The following is a 21,981-nucleotide window of genomic DNA, read 5'->3' as shown; positions in this document are numbered from 1 at the left end:
AGGTTATGGTTTGACATTTATGCAAACATATTACCGATGTATTTTATGCAAACAGTTTTGCTATGAATTTCTGTCAGCAGGTTGAAGTAGAGGGAGGAATTCTTTGTCAAGAGGTCTCACTATTAGGTTTCAAATGTAGTTTTATCACTTTCAGTTTTAAAAAAATCTGTGTTGTAACATATAACTTATTTATAGTGTGTAATCACAAAAAAAATCAGAAATGCATCTTATGAACTCCTGTTTATTTCTATTTTTTCTTTCCATACACCACCCCATCCCCCCAATCTCATGTGTTCTATCTCAAGTGTTGAGAAAATCACAGACCATAAATCTGCAAAGAAAGGAAAAGTGATACCTAATGATTTAAAAGTGGTAACCTTTCTGCTTCTGTCTTATCTTTCTAGTCAAGAACTATTGTGGCTGTGATTTTTCTGTGTGCCTGTTGTGTAGTTAAATACTTTTCTCTGTACTTCTGAAGTGCTTGATGGAAATGCAGTTTGCTGGTCTGGTTTTACATCACTTTTGAGAGGTGTCTGGTTTTTTGCCCTTTGTATTTCTTAAATCATAGTGTGAATCAGTGTGCTCCCTCTCTTATGAAAAGAACATGCACAAATGCAGACGGTATTTTAATGTTTTGGTTTTACTTCTTATACATACTCTCCTAAATTGTCTTTTAGGTAAATCTCAGCTTGGTATTTTGCATGGTTCAGTGCTTATAAACATAATAAATGCTTATAAAAGGCTTCTATAATACTCATTTTCTTCACATAGTAATGCCTTAAAATATATAGGAAATGCATACACAGTTTCTTAAAACAAAATCTCAAGCTAAAAGAGCAAGAAAAGAGGATATAAAAGAATATTCTTTTCTTGCTGTGCCCCCTGCTTAATTGTTTCTGGTGTCTGGGGAGACTAATCTGGTAACTTCTAATATTGGCTTCTCCCCACTTGTGTAGGCTTACTGAAATGATGGTAACAAGACCTTTTATTTAAATTAATAAAGTTAAAATATAGGTGCTTCCATTGTTGTGGGGTTTGTTTGATTGTGGGTTTTTGTTTTTTTGATCTTTTTTTTTTTTGTCCTCTGTTCTCAACAAAGATTTACCCAGGATATTGCTGTCCACCTCCTGTGGATACTGGTATCTACCTCTTTCAGTGAGAACAGTTTCCCGCTGCTTTTCCTATCTTGGTTAGTTTTGAATGGTCTGAAAAATGAAGGCAGAAAAAAAATAATCTTGACAATTTCTTACTGATGTAAAACTTGCACTGAAACCTGGTTGGTTGTGCTTTGCTTGGGAGAAGGAATTTTCAAGCTGCTTTTCTGTTAGTCTTTCTTCGTGTACGATTTTTAGCTCTAGTCTAGCTTCCGTAGTTCAGTGTTTTATTAGTTTGGTGGTTTTGCTTTACATTCTCTTGCAACCTAGCATTTCTCTTCAGCGTTTTGCATCTAGTTTGTAATTCACGGTATTTCTGCCACATTTCAGTATAATCTGATGTCTAGGGAAGCCAGAATAATATTCCCTGAATCTAAGGTTTTATTTAAATTATAGTTGTGTGCCGTGATTTCTAATATTTTGCCTAAAAATTGCTGATTTGTTAACAGACAAAATGACAAAAGTGCCCGGATCTCTCTTTTGAGACTTCTGGCTTTATGCTGTTGCCTGTGACAGTCCATATCCAGCACGTGCTTTCCTTAGGACTAATGTAATCTTTCTAAAACGTATTGTGTGCTCTCCAGTTGTTAGTTCTATGTCATAACCTTGCAAACCCTTGTGGACCTTGCATGATGTCTCCAATAACTGCCTGCCTTTGTCCGGTGGAGATAAGCCAGGTTTTGTTTAAGGCAGGTGCGCTGGCTGCTTGGCGCAGCAGCCTTTGGAGCCGTTCCGATGTCCTGCCTAAGCCCTGGCCACCAGCCCTGCCTGCAGGTAGCCCGTGTGGCCTGGCTGGGCAGTTAGTGAGGCATAGCTGGGCTCCCTGTAGCGCTGCCAGTGGAGTCCTCTGTGCTGCTTGCGCTCTAGCTGTGTGTCTTGTCCCGTTTCCTAGAAAAGCTTCCAGACCCTTCACTGAGCAGATAATGACGGGTTTTTTTCCCTTTGGTGCAGACTTACTGTTCTGTATTAGTTTAGTATTAAATGTCAAGGTCTTGCAGTGTGTGATCCCATTAACCTCTCTGATGGGAACGCGATAGAAGCCAGTTCAGCAGTTGTGGAGAAGCTGGGCGAGCGCTGGCAGCGACTCGCACAGCCCTTGAAACATCCTGTGTATTGCAGGATGCTTCTCGTGTGGTGGAACCCATGAAGGTAGGAAACCACTTGTAGATCTGTCTTCACATTGGTCTTGAATGGTTTTGTTGGTTTTTTTACAGAAGAGAGGCAGTACTCTGTGGGAGCAGGTATTACTTGCTCACGTGCAGGTCCCTTGCGTAAGCTAAATCTTCACTGAATACATCTAACGTCAACGTGCATACCTGACGGCGGAGTAGTAACTAGTTTAAATTTATCTACAACACTCCTGTCGAGGCCGATCACTTCTTGTTACGTATATACCAGTTGCAATTCTATATAGAAGTAGGGTAATACTGTGCACTTGTACAGGATATACTTATTTCCCCAAATAGGAATGTTTGCTGTAATGTTTTATAGCTATGAATTGCTTCTGTGTCTTGATGGCTGACATTGACTTTCTGTTTAGGAAAACATAGGAAGACTGGAAGAGATGTGGCTATCAAAGTCATTGACAAGATGAGGTTTCCAACTAAACAGGAAAGTCAGCTTCGTAATGAAGTAGCCATTCTCCAGGTACAAAAGTATTTTTGTATCACATTGGTTATTTGAGACAAAACTCCATTAATGAGATTTCGTAATGCGTGTAAGCGCTCTGAATTGATTTCTAAATCTGCATATGTGATTTGTGAGTCTTTTTGTAAGAGGGAATCTTAGAAGAATGGGAATTCCTGAGTATTTGGTAGAGTTGGTAACTTGGGGGTGGTATCTACCCCCTGTAGGAGATCCACTGAAGACATGTACTTTGGCTCCATTGTCTCAGGTAGCAGGACACTTATTTTTTGCTGTCTTCACTGCTGGCTCCTCAGTCTGAGTGTTATTCTTGCATGTTCTGTACTCAAGCTACGGAGTGTATCAACTGTAAAATTAATTATTACAGATAATTTGTGTTAAAACAAATTAGTCTGAATAGTGATAATTGGCATGTTTCATGGGTTGATGTTTGTTTCAAGCTAGCTTCTTGCCTCAGACATTTTGTTTTTTCATCTCTCTAAACTCTTAACTGCTTTTTGATTTGTGGTACAACATTTCTGTGTAATTCAGGATATTTTTTGCTGTTTTATTTTAGTGATCTATCTATACTACTTTATTTTAGAATTTGCACCACCCTGGGATTGTGAACCTGGAATGTATGTTTGAAACTCCGGAACGGGTCTTTGTTGTGATGGAAAAGCTGCATGGGGATATGCTAGAGATGATTCTTTCCAGTGAGAAAAGTCGACTTCCTGAACGAATAACTAAGTTCATGGTCACTCAGGTTGGCATTCAGTCTCTCTACTTTGAGCGGAAAGGCTAGATTTGTCTTTTGTAATTATGTGAGAATGGAGTTTGGAGAAGGGGTTTTCTGTATTGTTATTTAAAAGAGACAGCGCAGAGGACTGCACATCTAATGGTAGCTGAATAAACATGGAAAGAATTTTTGATGTTAATTATGTTATTTTTTTTTACCCTTCTTTCCGAAGACTATGATATTATGAACATCCAAAGATGCGTGTCAAAACAGTAAGCATTCAAAAAGATGGGGTGGGGAGTGGAGGAAAATAAAACAAACCCATCAGCTCCAAGTCTTGACAGGCTGGAAAAAACAGTACTTGAAGACTATGTTGATACAACTTACTGTGTTGGTTAGTGTGCCTGGATTTTGACACTGCGGATCTGCTTGAATAGTTCTGAAAGTGTTCTTTCCTTTTTGTAGATACTTGTTGCTTTGAGGAATTTACACTTCAAGAATATTGTGCACTGTGATTTAAAACCAGAAAATGTACTACTAGCATCTGCAGAGCCATTCCCTCAAGTAAGTGAAGATTAAAACCCACTTTTTTCATTATTTTTAATTTTTCTTTTTTTTTTAAAAAGAAACGTAGTCATTGCAGCATAAAAAATGACCTCCTGTGGGATTGTTCAACCGACTTAGTCTAGAATTACTTGAACGGTATGTGTTATAGCTGTGTCTTCCCCCCCCTCAACTGGATGATGTCTCACAGCAATGCTGTGCAGCAGCATTCTGTCTTCCAAGGAGCCTGAGAAGTAGAACTACTGCCAGCACTTAGCGAAAGGCTCAGTAGACTGCATCTGTTTTTATGCTTATTCTGGATTAGTGAGAATATTCCAGTGGAAAAGGCACTGGACTTGAAGCTTCAAGACCAGTCCTTGTTTCTGTTCCAGTGCTGTTTGACCCTGGGAAACAATTTCTAACCTGTTGTGCATCTCCTTCTTTTCCTTGCTCTTGTCTGTGTTGCTTATAAGCTGTTGTGAAAAGGGACTGGCACATCTGTCACTAGTCTTGCTCAGGGATCTTCATCGTCAGTATGTGTGATATTACATTATAAATACAGTGACTAAATAGCTAATTTCTGTAAGAGAAATGCTGTTCAGTGATATTAGTGTTTAGGTACAGTCAACGCTTACCCCAGTCAACTGTTACCTTAGATACCTCGGATAGTATGGATATTGTGGATGATATACTGAAATTAAAAGCTGCTAGGCAGCATCAAGGAGTTGCTTCCAGTCCTGTGACATGAATGCAAAGTGGAGAGGACTTCTGGAGAGTCACTCGCATGCCTTTAGTGCATTGCTCTTTCTTAGAGCCTGAAGCGGGCTTATTAACTTGGGGTTAGTGCTGGGCTTGATCTGGATCCTTCTACCTGTGCAAGTGCCTGTTGTGTTCAAGTCCAGGAACCATCCCGGAACCATCCCAGAACCGTGCAGCTTTGAGCATCAGTGCAGGCAGCAGCTGTTGACGCTGTTTATGTGGATGATTATTGGACTGTCCTGTCCAGAGCTGGCTGGGTCTGAGTTGACTTCTGTATAGCTGAAGCCTCCAGCTTCAGGGATATGATTAAGAGGAATGTGATCTAGCTGGGATTCACGTGCTTTTTAAGTTTTGGTTCTGTGCCTTGTAAGGGCGCGCATTTGTCTCTGAAAATAAGCTGAGTTTGGAATCAAGATTTTGTCCTTACCTGCACGCTGGTGGCCATCCATGTCCTACACAAACTGCCTCAGACCTGAGTTGGTGCGAGCCAGTTCAGGTCTTAGTCTGAAGGGTGGTTGATCTGCAGTCTGCAAAACCAGCCACCTAAAACCTTGACCTAAAACCTTATGTGATGTTTTGTCTCTGCTTTAGTGCGTACAGTGTTTAAATGACAGCAGAAAGGGTGTCACCCAGATCGTGGGTAGTTGCATCCTTTGTAGATCAAGCAGAGATTTCTCAGTTCAAAAATATATTTCTTTTGCAGGTGAAGCTGTGTGATTTTGGCTTTGCACGTATCATTGGTGAAAAATCTTTCAGGCGCTCGGTGGTGGGAACACCTGCTTATCTTGCCCCTGAAGTGCTCAGGAGTAAAGGTTACAACCGCTCTCTAGACATGTGGTCAGTAGGAGTTATTGTCTATGTGAGCCTTAGTGGTACATTCCCGTTTAATGAAGATGAAGATATAAATGATCAGATCCAAAATGCAGCATTTATGTACCCACCAAATCCTTGGAAGGAGATTTCTAGTGAAGGTAAGAAATCAATTTTCTCTGTTAGAATGTCTTTATATGTAGGTAACACATTCAAATGCTTAAACCTCAAAGTCCCTTCAGATAAGAGTGTGAGAATTACTGATAGTTTGAGTTTAATAGACTATGCTGAAATGGATAGATATGACTTGGCATATTTTTGTGAAAGATAAATTGTCAATTACAACGTCTTAGATAGTTTTCAGGGCAGGAGGAGCCAATAGATTTAGCAAGAAAAATTAATTGCATGCATGAGGAGTGGGATGAATAACCTGAAACTTCCCCAAAGTCCTAATGAAATGAGAAATCATGTCCTAATGAAAAGAGAAATCGTGTGTTTGCTGAATGCTGATCTCAAAACAGACTTTATCTAAACTCTAATTAGAGAAACAGTTTGAAGTTGAATCTAGAACCTTAGTTTCATATGTTAGCAAGTGAAACAAAACCTGCATCTAAACATCAGCTCTGAAAAATCCAGAAGTTTACAAGGTTGGTCTCTGGAGCTCTGCAATGCCAGCTTTGTTATTAGTGATGCGTATGTGGTTAACACGCAGGTAGGTGTGGAGGAACATACACAACAGCATCCTGCAGTGGAAGTCCTTACAGTGTTTTGGAATGCAGGATTATGCTCAAATTATTTTGGCACTTCTGAAAATGGCTAAAATCAGTAGGGAAAAAGATTAATGAGTACTATAGTAAAGCTTTTAGTGTTTTTAGTGTTTACATCAATATGGGGGGAAGCTTACCCCATACCTATTTTGTAGCCTCATTTAACGTAAGCAAAGCAAAGTATAATCAAAGAGCTTGATTAAAAGAGTTCAGTAAGATACACACACATATAAATTCATTTTCACTGCAGCATGTGGATGTTAACAGAAGTAATTAGTATTTAAACAATATAATTTTTGTTCTGTTTTTCTTTGTCAGCCATTGATCTAATAAACAATTTGCTTCAAGTGAAGATGAGAAAACGTTTCAGTGTTGACAAATCCCTTAGTCATCCGTGGTTACAGGTAAACCCATCTGCTTTTTCAGTATGTTTATAGTGGCTGAATAACTATTTTTTTGGATTAAATCCTTCAGAGGCTTATTAAAACTGCTGCTATTAAAGTCTTGTTAACAAGCATTCATGGAGGCTTGAGTATTTGGTTTTTTAGCTTTACATCTTATGTGCTCCAGGATTCTGCCCATCTGTTAATGGCTTCTTTCTCCAAGGAAAGTCTGTCTTACTGTTTCTCTTGCCCCTTAGTTTGGTGCTAACGTAGTTTTACTCTTCTGGCACCTCTCCTGAATGCAGGCCATGATGAGTACATGAAGCCCCAGTAAAATCAGTATAGAGACAAACATTGTTTGTTCTGTGCTGAAGTTGGACACACAAGACGGTGTGTGCTGTAACTTGCAGTTATTCTGGAACAGAATTGTTTGGAATGGAATTTACCTGCTGCTTTGTTGTGGGTTCCTTTCACAATACTGTGTGCACATATCCATGCACACAAATAACTTAAAATACGTTAGGGAGAAAATCCAATTAATTCTGAGTACAAACAATATTAGAATGAATATTTTTTAATGTATGTGTATATTTGCAATTAATTTTGTAATAAAGCTAACATAGCTGTCTTGTTACAAAAAGTTTTCACGATTTACAGTATTACAACCTTCGATAGTAACAGCGTATTTAATTTTGAACCATTCTTGTGGGTGAGTTTTTTTGCTTGGTTCATTTTTTTAGCAGATCTTGTTGGTTTCATCTTGTGGCTATTTATACTAAAAGTGGAGAAAAACTGCAGAATTTATCCGTGGGAATGTGCTGTTGCTGTTTCTTAAACTAGTGCCTTAAATCCCTTTTACTCCTTAGGATTATCAGACTTGGCTTGACCTCAGAGAATTTGAAACGCGCATTGGAGAGCGTTACATTACCCACGAGAGTGATGATGCACGCTGGAAAGAACATGCTTACGAACACAACCTTGAGTACCCCCAGCATTTCATTATGGCTCCTAATCCAGATGACATGGAAGAAGATCCCTGATTTATTCATTATGCTAATTTACAGCAAAGAGGGATACTCCAGACAGAAACCGAAGATAAGTTTTGGAACAACTGTTGCTCTTTTTGAGTGTTATACACAGTTTGGTGTACAAAGCCCCAGAGGATCCTGCATTGACATGGGAAGAGACTGTTGTCCAACAAGCTTTTCTCCGTCTCTGACTTAAACTATGAGTAGTTACTAGACGGTGGGATAAGCCCCGTTGGTTAACATTTCACCGAGCTGTGTGGCACAAAGCCATTACTGAGGTGTAATGTGTACAGATTGAACGGTTTGTGCGTTTTTTCAAGAGTTTGATTTTTTTTTCATAGCCTACGCAATAAGATTTTTGTAATGGTTTTCTAATCCCTATTTACTAGCCCACAGAGGACTGTTTTTCTGCTACTTAGATATGTCTCCTGTTTCCTAAACTGTGCATGGTGAAAAGAGACTAAAAAGAAATTGGTGCAGAATACCTTGGCTAATAGCAAAACATGGCAGTTTAGGTTGAATACAGCTTCACAGATGAAGGAATAATTTGCTGCTGTTAAGACAGTCAAATATTTTGTGTCTTTGGCCTAACTGAACTTCTTCCAGATACACCAAAAAAAGAAACCCCCTTAACTTCTTACGTTCCTCTTGAAATGCTGGCTGACAACCTAAAGAGATGACCATCAAAGCTATGTGAGTCCTTTCTTGTCTGTTGAAACAGCGATAAGCCACAACAGTGCGTTGCTGTGCAGGGCTGGCACACATCATTGATACACACCAAAGGCATTTTGCCTTAGAACTACCCAAGTGATGCACAGAGACCACACAAGACTTGATGTAGCATATCCTTTCGCTCCGGAAAAACAGCTTCTGGCAGAAGGATGTGGAGGAATAGGGAAAAAAAACATGCAGCTTTCTTATGTTGTTTTGAGTAATTAGATTTTTAAATTTTTCTAATGTTTTTCTAATATTTTTTAAGGTTCCCTGGACTTACATCAGGAGTAGTTTGTAGCCTGCTAGCTTGTATCTTAACTCTGCTCAAAACCTAGGAGTAGCAGTGGATATCAAATCACCTGTTGGCTCCTGCCAGGGCAGCTGGATTGTAGGAGAGAGGGCTTTGCCTTCTGACCTTCACCTGCAGCCCCTCCCATCCTCTTTACTGTGCTCCGCGTTGTTTTTTGAGCTGAATGAAGAGTCCAAAACAAACTCCTAATTCAGTTTTTTAGGCAGATGCCACAGCTGATGGATTGTCAGCCACTTATGGGACTTGTGGCGCAGCAGAGAGGAAGCAGCACTGTTCCTTGGAAATGATTCCTTCAGGACCGTGCAACAGTTAAAGATCACGGTATTTCAAAGAAGTTTGAGGCCGTGAATGCTAAATGCAAATGGAAGAGTTTTGTTTTCTTTCTTGTCCTATTTTAAAAAACGGGAAAGGTGAAACCTTTCCTTTTGTGTGGGATAACAGCATTGTGCTGCTGGAAGGTGCTGAATGGCTGTACATGTCCCTGATGTGCCGAGCTGCTTAGCTGGAGCTTGGTTTGAAATACTTCTTAAAATACTGATGCAGGCTTGAACTGCAAAGTCAGTGAGAGGTTTAATCTCCTCTCTCTCCTACAAAGATTTTTTTTTATTTGTGTGTGTGTGTGTGTAGGTAAGTGGTTTTTTTTCTACTGTTGTTATTCAGGTAAGGAAGCAGGCAAGCAGACTTTTTGTAAGTTGTTAGATATGCATACAATTTTATGAGGTTATTTCAGGGCTGGCAGATGCTTGCAATGACAGTGACCTGGTGGTAAAGTCAGTGGCAGTTGCAGAGGTGTGTACCCACAGGTAGGTTTGGGTCTTTAACCCACCTTTTCTTTTCCTATTGCCCTTAATCTAACTGCCACTACGTCTTGCAGGTGTCCAAGGTAAAGGCTGAACTCTGGCTTCCCCGTCAGGGTGTACCGCACTGTACGGAAGGGAACGTTGGTGCAGGCTGTACAGTGGTTCCCTGCAGCCGGCAGCACGGTTCAGCCCTTCTGGCCACCACGGGTCCTCTCTCCTGGCAGGTGTTTTCCTCAGGTTTGTGCAGGGGCCTTGCCCGGTGGCAGTCCCTGCCACTCCTACCCGGGGGGGCATCCTCCCCCTTCTGTGCCCTCAGGGCAGCGCAAAGGAATTCAGAAGGGGCAGGGCTTGTCCCTTAACCCTGCCATCCTGCTGAGGCAGGGTTTCAGGGCTGATGCTTCGGAGAGGCACGATTTTTCATCTTTGGAACCAGAACAATCACCTGTGAAGTTGGTAGTCTGGTATTTGCCCAGGCTTGGCAAGGGAGGCAAAGCTTTTTTTTTTTTTTTTTTTCCCCAACTTCAACTGTTCAGGTGACCAAATTTCAGTGAAGCCATTGCTATCTTCCATCCCAACTGTAATAATGTAGATACAGTCTGGTTTTAAACTTCAGATTTTATACCTGAGCTGTCACTTCAGGTTTTCCTGTGGATTTTTTTTGTTTGTTTGTATCATTTTAAGGGAGGAAATAAATCCAGCTCAGTCACTTGAAAAAGCACAACAGGAACAGAGGAAGGAGGGGACAACAATGAAGTAGAAGGCCTGGCTGATGTCTCTCCCCTTGATGTCTGCTCTGCTCCAAAATATTATATGAGCTATTTATTCTTCAAGTTGTATTAAAAAATATAAAAATGCTGTTTGCCTTTGGAGGAAGTTGCCTGACCATATATGCAGACTTACGGGGCCAGACAATAGAAGCCACAAGCAACTAATAGTCAAGGAACCAAAAAAATGAGACATATATTAGGAGTAAACTTTCTTCAGAGTAGTAAAAATAGCTGAGTTTTTTATTCCCTTTTTTTCTACCTTTACTGCAAACTTTGACAGCAGTAGGTTACAATGTTTGATATCCTTACCCCTAGAAGAATTGTGTTCATTCAAGAAATAGTGCTATGATGATGCTAAAAAAAGCTCATGTAAAATTTATAGCCTGAAAAGGACACTGTCAAGTACTTTTATATTTTTATACATCCCATTGTTTGTAAATATCCTCTGATAAGCTTGAAAATAAAATTTATTTCCCTATCAGACTTGTTCTTCTTATTTGCATGAGTTATCTTTCCTGTCAAATGTTTTTAGAAGTAAATGGTTCTTTATACTTCTCTGTTTGTGGATTTGTCATTACCTAGGCCCTGCTGTGGAAATTCTGTTAGCAGGTGCTATGGAACTAATAACTTTTTGCAGGGCTCCTGGCACCATTCACTTTATAAAAATGTCTTAGCATCTTGTTTTTTAAGGAACTACCCAAGCTTAGTACATTTTGAGTCTCCTTAGCAAATCTGTTGGTTACTGACAAGTTTGAATTTTATTCCATGAGTAAATACCTCACTCAGCTCTCTCTTGAGACCCCTGAAACATCATTCATTCTCAGTGTATGCTGGTTCCTGTATGTGTAGTGTTTGATTTCTGCACATACTGCTTTGAGTAGGCCAGTCAGCAGGTTCAGTGTGCTGCACTAGATTTACTCTGAAATTGCAAAGTGTGAAAGTGTAGACTAGCGTGTGACAATTGCCTGGAGAAGTAATGTGACATTTCACGTGCTTTCAGTTCAAAGATAAATCAAAGTATTTAGTTCCTACCTTACTGTAGATGTAGCTATATGCAGATTACATTATTGCAAAACATATAGTATGTGAAACCATAAAATGCAGGACTCCATTCCTTTTACTTGTTTTTTATTTAATAGGCTGCTATTGAAAGCTACTATTATCAGACATTTTGCTACAGTATTTGTAATTATTTCAGTAAGAGTTCATCAAATCCAGCAACAGGCGGTAAGGGAGACTTTGAATCTGGCTTATATTTCTTGTCAGGCTGTGCAAGCCTGTGGTGAGGCAGCAGGGCAAAAAAGTTAAAACAGTCCCCCATCTTCTTGGGATTCATCAGCATATCATAGCTGTGAAGTAACTGTTCATGAGTTGCTGTGTCACGTGAATTCTGCAAGAGGACCTAAAAATAAAAAATGAGATTACAGCCATTCCTGCCTTCCTATAAATTCCCTCATACCTGCAATCACCAGTTGCATCCCTTTCACTTATACTGATGTAACAGTGCCATAATGTTCAGTAGAACCAGTAAGATCCTGGTGCAGCTCATACATTGATGTATGGAGCAAAGTTTAAATACTCCTAAACATAATATGATCAGTTTATTTTGAGGGATCATGAGTAACTTATATCTAGGAGAAGCAACTCTGATCCCACACCTGCATGCTGTTTGGAACAACTTTCTTTTAAAATCAGATTATTATAAAAGCTCTCTTGCTGCTTAAGAGCATTGCTTGTGGAGCAGGAGAGTTCGTGTACCCGTAAACACTATGGTACCTGGAATCGGAGGTCAATGCCCATGTTTTTTAAAAACTCCCGCTGCTTAATGGGGCCCAATGTGGCTGTTCTTCCCTGTGTCATCTTTCGAAGATAGCTGAAATCAACATCTGCTGTCAGGTCAGCTGTACCTGGAGCTTTCAGCACATCGTGAAGTTTGTGATTCCGGAAACCCTGAAAAATTAAAATCAGAATATTATACTCAGCCATCATCCTGGCTACCCTAGCTAGTCTTTGCTAGCCCCAAGTTGTGCGTGTGAGGGGTGAAAACAGCAAATTATACTTCTGAGATAAACTGAGCAAGGGCTCAGATTATCCTCTCCAACTGACAGAAACCCTTACGGGTACTGATTAAATAGGAACTCAATTACTCAGTTTTATGACTGCAGCATAATGCAGTTTTTGCTATTATATCCACCCAAGACCTTTCACTTACAAGAACCTAACGATCCAAGTGACAAATAAAAGATAAAAGAGTATATTGGCTTATTCTTTCAGCGTAAATGAATGACTTGCCCGGAAAGTGTCAGTTTTGGTTCCATCATGACCATAATCGGCGATCAGTGCAGCCCCGCCGTCCTTTTCTATACGACAGGCAAGTCTCTGAATGATGACACCAGCCTCAGGACACACTTCCACATGATCCCTCGTTTCTTCAGGCTAGGGCAGTGTTCAGAGAGCAAAACACCTGCATTAGCAAACAAATACAGGGCAAGAGTTCTTCAACACTTGATGTCTTGGGACTCTTGTCACTTTGTTGGGGCACACAGGTCCAGGGGCGTAAGCCAGACTACCTAAAGCTTGAGCTAGTTTTTACAAAGTCATTTTCAGTTAGTGTCTTCCAAGTGCTGAATTTCAGTCATCTCTTCTATAACCTATATTTGACTGAAAAGAAAATCTTTCTAACAATTAAGAACACCTGCATCAGGTGAAACTGCATTACTGTGGTACTGAAAGAATGGAAACTGCTCTTCAGCCACGTGCACCTTCAAAAAGCCCTTCTGTGTGAAACTTTTTGTGCTGTATTCTCACAGCATACAAAGTTAAATGCCTGTGGAAGTTTTGCAGAATGGAAAGGGTAAAGCTGTATTTACTCATCGATAGACTAAGATCCCTCCTCTTGCTCTCAAAGTAACTGAGAAGCAGTAAATGTACTTGAAAGAGTCAGTAGAGATGCAAGTACAAACCGGTAGGCATAATCTTACCTGAATAAAGTTTTCTGTTGCAGGGGTACTGGATGGTGACAAGACGAACCGCAGCTGGTCAGGAACTTCTGGATCTACATCAACCAACACTTCACGCCAGCCTTTCTCTGTTCTCTGTTTAATGAACCCAAAGTACTCATTTTACACTCTTAATAGCTACAACAGTATCTTGTTATTTGATTGAACTAATCTCAAGCATTTTCACAAACATTTTAGGAACATAATATGTATTAACAACAATTATTCGTTCCTACTTAATTCCAGTAACTGCCTTGGAAAAAGCCTGTGGAAGAGACTCATCTCCAGAGTCAAATAAAATACAGGTTTAGTTACACTTAAAAGGAATGAATGATGCTGTTTAGAAAAATGCTGCCTCTTCTATTGACAGTGCAACATTTAACCAAAATAAAATATTTATATTCTACCAGTGATTTTCATAAACTATTTACCAAATCGAAGTTGAATATTTCTTCTGAATCCTAACTAGCCTCTAATTTGCTATTCTCATTACCATTCAAATGAAAGCCCTTCAGTCTTTGTTAGCAGTGGTGCATAAAATAACGCGGAAATTAAAAGCTTCATTAAGGTACCGTAAGAAATAAAAAACCTTGAGACTCTTCTCAGCAGAAAAAAACCCTTTAGCTTTCTACAAGATTCTCCATTCAAGAACAATTACTAGTTTTACAGTTATCAGCTGAATTAAGACTTATTTGTTCAAATTAAGTTAGAAATATTTGATCACCAGAGACAGTGCAATGCATGTGTCTAGTCTGGCACCCTGATTCTGTGCTTCCTCAGAGAAAAGGCACTGAAGCAGTCGGTCACAATTACAACAATCTTCTTGCTGTACCTGAAACTTATGTATTGGCAGGGCATCAAAAAACTCATGTGCTAGGTAAAAGCTGTAACCTGTGGGAAGGTAAAAAACAATGCATTAAATTATTAATGCTTCCATAGCAGCTTATGATTTTTAATGAATTAAGCTAGTTAATGTGGTTGTGAAATAATTATTGTTACTTCCAGCTTGGATACATCAAAGACAGCATTTCTACAGCTAGCTCTAGCGTCCAGTCCAAGAATTTTAAATAGGTATCTCATGGAAGGAGATTCAGGCAAAGCCAGTAAATGGTTTCCCATGATAAGAAAAAGTGAGAGTATATGAAATTGGGTAGCTATCCCAAAATGAAGGTAGTCGGAACAGGTAGCAGTTACGAAAAAGGAGTCAAGATCCTGCCTAAGAACCAACACTTATATTAACTACTTTTCTATCCATTATGAAGGCTACCAGAGAAGTATTCCATTATCAGAAGCTGCAAATGGAGGAAGGATGCCATCCCTGTAACAAGACATTCACGCTCCTTACCTGACGGCACATCTTGAATGTCTCTGTACCAGAAAATGGGAATCCCAGTCTTGCTAATGCCCTTCATGTAAGCAGACTTGTCCTCGGGGTTTGACTGTGCCTTCCCTCCCGTCAGCATTAGCGCTTGGATCTCACTGAGTTTGGGACTCACTTCTACCAGATGAATAGAGACATCACATTTACTAAGCAAAGATGCAAGCTGGTTGAAGACCTATAAAGGCAGATGAATTCCATTAGGCAGTCACGTGCTGTGTACATTAAAGGTTTAAGAATTAATCTTTAATCTCATTATTTCTATTCAAGATAAAAGATTTAGTTGGTGTTCATTTAACAAAATAGTTTGAGTGAAAGAGACTGCATTTTGCTCCTTCAGAAGGAGGTGGGAATTCATCAGTTTTAATAAAAGCTTCTATGCTTCTAATAAAGTTGGCAAAATACAGTGCATATTACATAGGGCAACGACATGAAATGCTAATTTAGAATAGTAATAGCCTGAGAATGAGTAGCTCCTTTAAGACCCGCAGAGGATTTAGCATTAGGAGAAAAATGGTTCAGTTTTCCCAGGCATGGTAAACAAAAGTGTTTGATATCCTACATTTCACTGTGCTTATCAGTTTTTTTTATTAATATATGCAAATATGACAAAAGTTCTTCTGAGATACTAAATCCCATTAGCAATCAGGTTTTGAATCAGTAGTATTCTAATTAATAGACAGCATGCAAGCATGACTGAACACAAAGGGCTAACTGAGAAGAAATAAGCCCCTGAAATCCCCAAAGGAACTGACACACCTTCACTGCTGGATTATTGTCCTCCCCGCCTCCCTGCTACACTGAGGCCCCCCTCCCAGGAACACACAGCAGCACTCAGGAGTCCTAAGCAGTTTTCAGTTTGGATAATGCTTTCCCATGCAGAAATAATTTGGAGTATTCCTGCCCTCCCCTTCTACCAAGTAGCACTTGAACGATTACACGTGTGCCTGCAGTGTGCCCACACTGGCCCATGTTCTGCTTTCAACTGACACAGTTGAGCTCAGAAATACGCATATATTTTAATAACAGTCTAAGCTGCAAATCTCCTGACTGAAATGATTTTAGTACTAGGGAGGGTTAAATCCTGAGAGCAGAACATCATTCCTTCAGGCTTCAGAGTAGCCATGGCATAAGGCTGGAAATAAAGAATATTAATATTAGTTTTCACCTACCCGTAACATATCATCAGCAAGAGTGCCCCTCCCCGGGCCCAGTTCCACCAGCTGGAACGCTTTAGGTTTGCCTGCGGCTATCCATTCACTGACACACCATATTCCTATTAACTGACAGTGAGAAACAACACAAAGAGTTACAGTAAGAACTTCAGAACTTGTGGAAAGCAGTACCTGCCTTTTGTCTGATAATAACTAAGATACTACGGCAATACTCTCTCTCCGCATTTCAAAGTTCAGAGAAATCATTATGATACATAACTTTGCCCTCTGCTCTTTTTATATTAAAATCAGTGGCTGGCTGCTGTCAGCCCAGCTGAAGCAACTCTCCATCACTAAAGGTGTGGGGCTCCCCTGGCTGGAGCGTGAACCTTTGCTAAAAGCTCCAGTGCTGGCTGCTGCCTGGACAACTGCCCCCCCGGCAGCCACCCTCCACCCAGTGCACTCCCCAAAGCTGCGGGGAGAAGGGCGCTCAGGCAGCCGTCCTACCGCAAGCGACGCACAAGCCAGAGCGAACCCGACCAGCGTCTGAAAATGGCTTTTGTGTAGTTTTCACACCGGGAAACTACCATCACTCTTTGTATTTATAAACAAGTTCTGTATGAAACCAAGGGTTCCTACGCCCAGGTGTGCCTCAGGCTCAGCACAGGAAAGGCCTCCCCCCCCATCACCCACAAAACCTGAACGCCCCTGCCCCTGCCAAACCAGTTTTCTTTTGGTAAATGACCTGAAGCCCGGACTCGCTGCTCGGGCATCCCCCAGCGCGGCCCCCCCGCCACCCCCGCAGCTACCGACGGAGAGAGGCGCCGGTACCTCCCCGAAGGCCTGGCTGATCTCGGGGGAGGTGACGAAGTCCCCGCTGTCGCCGATGCCGCCGCGCCGCGTGTAGTAACCCTGCGGGGGGAGAGGGGCCCGGGGCCCGGTGAGCGGCGCGGCATCCCCGGGTGCAGGGTCACGGCCCCCCCGGCCCGGCCCGCACCTGGCCCGGGTTGGTGAGCGCCTCCCGCATGTACTCGGCCACCGTCACCGGCCCGGTGGCCCGCAGCTTGAGCAGCAGGTGCCGCAGCATGGCGGAGCCCCGGTTGGGCCCCTCGGCCCCCGCCTCGCCCCCCGCGCCCGAGGAGGGCCGCGCCGTCGCCGGGAGAGGAAGGGAGGCGGAGGGGGGGAGGCGGCCGTTGCCAGCGTGACAGGGGAACCGGCGGCGGCCGGCGGCACCCAGGGCGGCGGCGACGAGCGCGCGGCGCGCAGGCAGCGGCACCATGGCAGCGGCGCCCGCGGGCGGCCCACCCGCCGCAGGTCCTGGCCGTTTGGTGGCCGCGCCGCGTCCCGGCGCCCGCGTGAGGCCGGGCCGCCCAGCCTGCGGCGAGCTCCCTCCACCCCCCTTGCAGGACCTGCCGTCCCGCCCTGCCCCGCGGCCGGAAGCGCGCCAGCGCCGTGGCTTCCGGCGGGCCGCAGCTTCCGGCGGGCAGCGATGGCGGCGCTGTGGGACTTCGGTGTGAGGAACCCGAAGGAGGCGGGTGGCGGCAGCGGCGAGGAGGAGGATGATGAGGAAGGAGAAAACGGAGATGGCGAAGGGTTCACACTGGATGAAGTGCTGCGCCTCGGCGGCACCAAGGTAAGGGGGGGTGGGAGAGAGCGTGAGCACGTGGCGGCGGCCCCCCCCGCCCCGGGCCGGGCTGAGCCGAGCCCGGGCCGGGCCAGCGGGGAGCGGCGGGGGGTCTTTGGGAGCGGCTCGGGGAGCTTGTGGCCTCGGGCCAGGTCCGCCTGTAACGGCCGTGCTCTGCCGCCCGCAGCAAGACTACGTGATGCTGTGCGCCGTGGATGAGGCGGAGGAGATGGTGGACGGCGGCAAGAAGGACGCGATCGACGACTTGAAGGAAGGGGAGCTGGAGGCGTTCGTCAGCTCCCTGGGGCTCGGCAAGTATGCGGAAAGTTGCTTGGTGGTGGAGGAGGACGACAGCAGCAGCAAGGAGAAAGAGAAGACCCCAAAGAAAGAGAAAGGCAAGAAAGAAACAAACCCTCCTTCATTGGACGGGAAAAAAGGGAAACAAGTCAAGGAAAAGGCAAGCGTCGTGAAAGGCAGCAAGAAGAAGCAAGGTGGCAGTGATCCGGACCAGCACCTTGCAGCAAAAAAAGAGAATCTGGAAGAAGATTTTGAATTTTCTATTAGGCAAGTGATACTAATCAAACCAGGGGGCAAATGGTATGATCTAGAATACACCAACGAGTTCTCTTCAGAGCCACAAAATCAGATGCTTGTGTCCAAGTATAAGGCCTTGGCCCAAAAGCTGTACCAACAGGAGACAGACCTGTATAAGAATAAGACGGATTATCAGAAGGGGGCCTCTTCGGCATGGATGAAAACTGTTGTGTCATCGGGTACCTTGGCTGACAGGATGGCAGCGATGACCCTTCTCATTCAGGACAGTGCTGTCCACAGTCTGCACTTTGTTGAGAACTTGGTAAACCTCATAAAGAAAAAGGGCAGCAGGCATCAGAGCCTTATGGCTTTGGATACTTTCAAGGAGCTTCTCATTACAGATCTCTTACCAGACACTCGAAAATTATGGTCTTTCTCGCAGCGACCGTTTAACAACATAGAGAAGATGTCGAGTGGCAACAGGGATTCAAGAGACAAGCGATTGGTACTGTGGTACTTTGAACATCAGCTGAAACTGCAGGTGGCAGAGTTTGTGCAGGCATTGGAAACACTGAGCCACGATTGTCTGACAGCAACAAAATCCCGAGCGCTGGCAGTTGCGCATGAGCTTCTCTGTAACAAGCCTGAGCAGGAGAAAGTTCTGCTTGTTCAGCTGGTAAATAAACTGGGGGACCCTCAGAATAAAATTGCCACCAAAGCCTCTTATCTTTTAGAGACGTTACTTCACAAGCATCCAAACATGAAGGGAGTAGTGTGCAGTGAGGTGGAAAGGCTTTTGTATCGGTCAAACATTAATGTGAAAACTCAATATTATGCCATTTGCTTTCTAAATCAGATAGTCCTCAGTCATGAAGAAAGTGCATTGGCTAGCAAGCTGATAACTTTGTACTTCTGCTTTTTTCGGAACTGCATTAAGAAAAAAGACGTGGAATCCAAAATGCTCAGCGCTCTTCTTTGCGGGGTCAACAGAGCTTACCCTTATGCTGAGACTGGTGATGACAAAGTGAAAGAACAAATGGACACGTTGTTTAAAGTTCTGCATCTTGTGAACTTCAGTACCAGTGTCCAGGCCCTGATGTTACTGTTTCAAGTGATGGACTCTCAGCAAACTGTATCGGATAGGTACTATGCAGCGCTGTACAAGTAAGTGATAGGATTCCATTTTGTAATATAAATTTAATTTTATCAGGTAGTCACCACTAATTTAAAGTTGCAGAAATACTTATTTTGCTTTTAAAATCTTGTGTATTTGGTCTCATTGGCTAAAAGTTTTTGATGTTTTGTATGAGCTGGAAGAAAATGCATGCCATTTCTTTGACTTAACGTGGGGATGAAACAAGTTGGTAGTGATGGGTCCTGAGAACACAACACATGCATTTCATCCTTCGCACTGCTTTCTGGTGGCATGTTTTAATTCCAGATGTTACTTGAAACTGATAGAACTATTTCTGAAATCCCTTTTTGGATTACTCTGGTTTAGTCACATGATAGACTAAAATCTTGTTTCCTTTTTTTTCTTCTTTCGTACAGGGGAGAGGGGGAATATTATGTTTACACATTCTTTAGATGACTTAATTTGTGTAGTTGGAAAGCCTTGTGTTATCAAAATGTCTCTTTTTTTTGTCCTAGCTGATTGTTGGGACTTTTTGTAGGATCCTTACAGGCTTCTGTTTTGTTGACCAAAGGGAAGCTGTTGATTTTTTTTTAAGGAGGGAGCTCAGGTTACCACAGAATGTGCAATGTATTTAAGGGCTTTACAGTGCCTGGCAGCCTGGGAAATATGTGGAGTAGAAAATGAAGTTGCCAATACATATATCTGGTCTGATTGTGAAGCATGCCAATTGCTAACCATTTTCTTTCTATTTTTTTGCACATCTGTATAGATTAGATTAATTTCTTTGAATAGCTCAATTTTTGAAGCAGGTTTCAGCTGAACTCAGTTTCCTTATATTAACAGTTTGGGTTTTTTTTGTTTTCTGGTAGGAGGTTTTTTTAATCTTCAATGTCTCATATATATCTAGAAATATTACAGGGCTGATGACAGTTCAGGGTTGATGGTAATGGTTTTGAGGGGTGGGGAACAAGCTGTTACTGACCTTTTAGATGGCACTCTGAAAAATGTAGATGATTGTTGTTAATAGCAGTTATTATCCTACATGCATTATAACAATCGTCAATGTTTTCTCCTGTGTGTTCTACAGAAAACTTCTAGATCCTGCTTTAGCAACGTGCTCAAAGCCATCCATGTTTCTTAATCTTGTCTATAAATCTCTGAAGGCAGATGTAGTGTCACGGCGTGTGAAGGCCTTTGTGAAGAGGTTACTTCAAGTCACTTGTGGACAAATGCCACCCTTCATTTGTGGAACCCTGTACCTTCTGTCTGAGCTTCTGAAAGCAAAACCAGAGTTAAGGGTCCAGTTACAGGATCATGTGGTATAAGATGATTTCTTTCTCTCATTGTTTTTTCAATAAGAGCTGTTTTCATAAACACCTTTCCCTAACCTGTTTGTTAGTAACCTGAGAGCTTGCTAGTGTATTCTGCTACTGGAGGAAGCACTTGAGCAATTATAACTACATTAAAAATCTGCACAGATGAAGGCGTTTTAAGCGTTCTAGTGGGGCCTATGGACTTCATTCGTGGAGAGAAGATTATTTTGCTAAATGCTGTATAAGTAAGCAGGTGAACATTTTTCACCCAGAAGCTTTGTCAAAGCATGGCCTGTTTGGTGGTTCTGTCTGCAGTCTCTGAAGTATAGCTAGGCAGGACTGGGTTTGTTTTTTTCCTTTCTGGGGAGACACCATTACACTTTTGTGATATAAGCTGCAAAGTTCAATTTTAAGTCCTGTATCAAGGCCAACAATCCATTGCTTAAACATTGGCCATCATTTGTTTATATTTTTGCAAGTAGCACCTTAAGAACTATTTTTCTAATAAATCAGAATAAAACTGGAAAGGAAAAGCTGTTTGTTAACATTTGTTGTGGTTTAGGAGTCGGATGATGAAGAGTGCTTTAAGGATCAAAAAGAGGCTGAAGAGGATGAGGAAAAATTTATGGATGCAGACAAAGTAGCAGGTGAAGAGAGGAGTACAACAGAAGATTCTGCTAAAACAAACAATTCAAATTCAACAGCCTCATGGGTGCATCATCTGAATATGGGAGGTAAATTAGAAGAAATTATAATTCATTTAACTTGTAACATTCTGTAACAGGGACACGATCAAGACTTGTAAAATTAATTGATTAAAACATTATTTTAGCTTTTCAAATTCAAGTTTGATTCAAAGCAGTCCGTCAGAGTAATTATCTGTTAGCTCAGCAGCAATGAAGAGTCTGTATGAAGCTGCTAGTGTCTCACTTCATGCAGTTTACTGCATTTGTGCCGAAGCAAAAAACTGGCTTGGGAAATTTTTGCTTCCATATTCAGACACCTTCAAAGCAATGTAGCCAAGGTTAGGATGTGTAACTGCTCTTCGCTTGTGAAACTTGCTAGAACATTTGAACCTGCTTCAAGTTTCACTCTTTCCTGAAGATCTTTTGGAATGGAGCAGGGGTTTTCAGGAGCTTCCTTGGAAGCACACAGAGACTCACCTGTGCACCTGATCATACACTGGGGAAGGGGTGCTGAATATAATCCTTCCTTGCTACTGGATGAATCTTTGGCCTGTGCAGCTAAGCATGGTGGGCAGCATTACTGTCATGTGAAATGAAAGTAATGTTCTCATAAAATTGACTGAGGAAATTTAAGTTTTCATCTCCTCTGCCCGTCAGGCAGGAAGAGTGGAGCTTTGTATGATCCTATGCACCGAAGTCCTTTATACTGCGGCGCCGAAAGTACAAGCCTTTGGGAACTGAAGAAGGTAAGGCGTTCTTAC

At 42.3% G+C, this 21,981-nt stretch overlaps 3 protein-coding genes across 4 annotated transcripts in view; 2 read left to right on the top strand and 1 right to left on the bottom strand.

Moving 5' to 3' along the window:
- PRKD3 (protein kinase D3) overlaps positions 1–10,876 on the top strand; it is a 45,759-nt gene extending 34,883 nt beyond the window's left edge. Inside the window, exons 14-19 of the mRNA XM_056357509.1 lie at positions 2,695–2,801; positions 3,382–3,543; positions 3,982–4,080; positions 5,522–5,789; positions 6,714–6,799; positions 7,645–10,876. Of these exons, the coding sequence (XP_056213484.1) occupies positions 2,695–2,801; positions 3,382–3,543; positions 3,982–4,080; positions 5,522–5,789; positions 6,714–6,799; positions 7,645–7,818 (896 nt within the window). The 3' untranslated portion in view covers positions 7,819–10,876. The remainder of the gene's footprint in view (positions 1–2,694; positions 2,802–3,381; positions 3,544–3,981; positions 4,081–5,521; positions 5,790–6,713; positions 6,800–7,644) is intronic.
- Positions 10,877–11,508: 632 nt separating this feature from the next.
- NDUFAF7 (NADH:ubiquinone oxidoreductase complex assembly factor 7) lies at positions 11,509–17,420 on the bottom strand. Its single transcript, XM_056357517.1, has 9 exons — positions 16,926–17,420; positions 16,760–16,840; positions 15,947–16,057; positions 14,742–14,952; positions 14,229–14,287; positions 13,379–13,492; positions 12,690–12,833; positions 12,174–12,347; positions 11,509–11,799 (listed from the first exon to the last, which is right to left on the bottom strand). The coding sequence occupies exons 1-9, from the start codon at positions 17,205–17,207 to the stop codon at positions 11,587–11,589; spliced, it is 1,389 nt and encodes a 462-aa protein (XP_056213492.1). The 5' UTR covers positions 17,208–17,420; the 3' UTR covers positions 11,509–11,586.
- The window catches only part of CEBPZ (CCAAT enhancer binding protein zeta), a 17,128-nt gene continuing 12,525 nt past the window's right edge, over positions 17,379–21,981 (top strand). The window contains exons 1-5 of one of the 2 annotated variants that reach the window (XM_056357507.1): positions 17,379–17,561; positions 17,740–19,250; positions 20,309–20,540; positions 21,097–21,268; positions 21,878–21,966. In XM_056357507.1, coding sequence (XP_056213482.1) covers positions 17,418–17,561; positions 17,740–19,250; positions 20,309–20,540; positions 21,097–21,268; positions 21,878–21,966 — 2,148 coding nt within the window. In that variant the 5' untranslated portion in view covers positions 17,379–17,417. The remainder of the gene's footprint in view (positions 17,562–17,739; positions 19,251–20,308; positions 20,541–21,096; positions 21,269–21,877; positions 21,967–21,981) is intronic. The other variant, XM_056357508.1, reaches the window with a different exon arrangement.

Source organism: Falco biarmicus, chromosome 12 (assembly GCF_023638135.1).
Source record: "Falco biarmicus isolate bFalBia1 chromosome 12, bFalBia1.pri, whole genome shotgun sequence".
NCBI lineage: Eukaryota > Metazoa > Chordata > Aves > Falconiformes > Falconidae > Falco > Falco biarmicus.
Note: the sequence above shows the minus strand (reverse complement) of the source record. Positions and strands in the feature narration are given on the sequence as shown.

Excerpts from the sequence above, each read along its gene's own strand:
- NDUFAF7 (XM_056357517.1), bottom strand. The coding sequence starts at position 17,207 with ATGGTGCCGCTGCCTGCGCGCCGCGCGCTCGTCGCCGCCGCCCTGGGT. Across the intron at positions 16,841-16,925 it reads CGCTCACCAACCCGGGCCAG|GGTTACTACACGCGGCGCGG; the intron begins GTGCGGGCCGGG and ends CTCCCCCCGCAG. Across the intron at positions 12,348-12,689 it reads CCAAAACTGACACTTTCCGG|GGTTTCCGGAATCACAAACT; the intron begins GCAAGTCATTCA and ends TTAATTTTTCAG.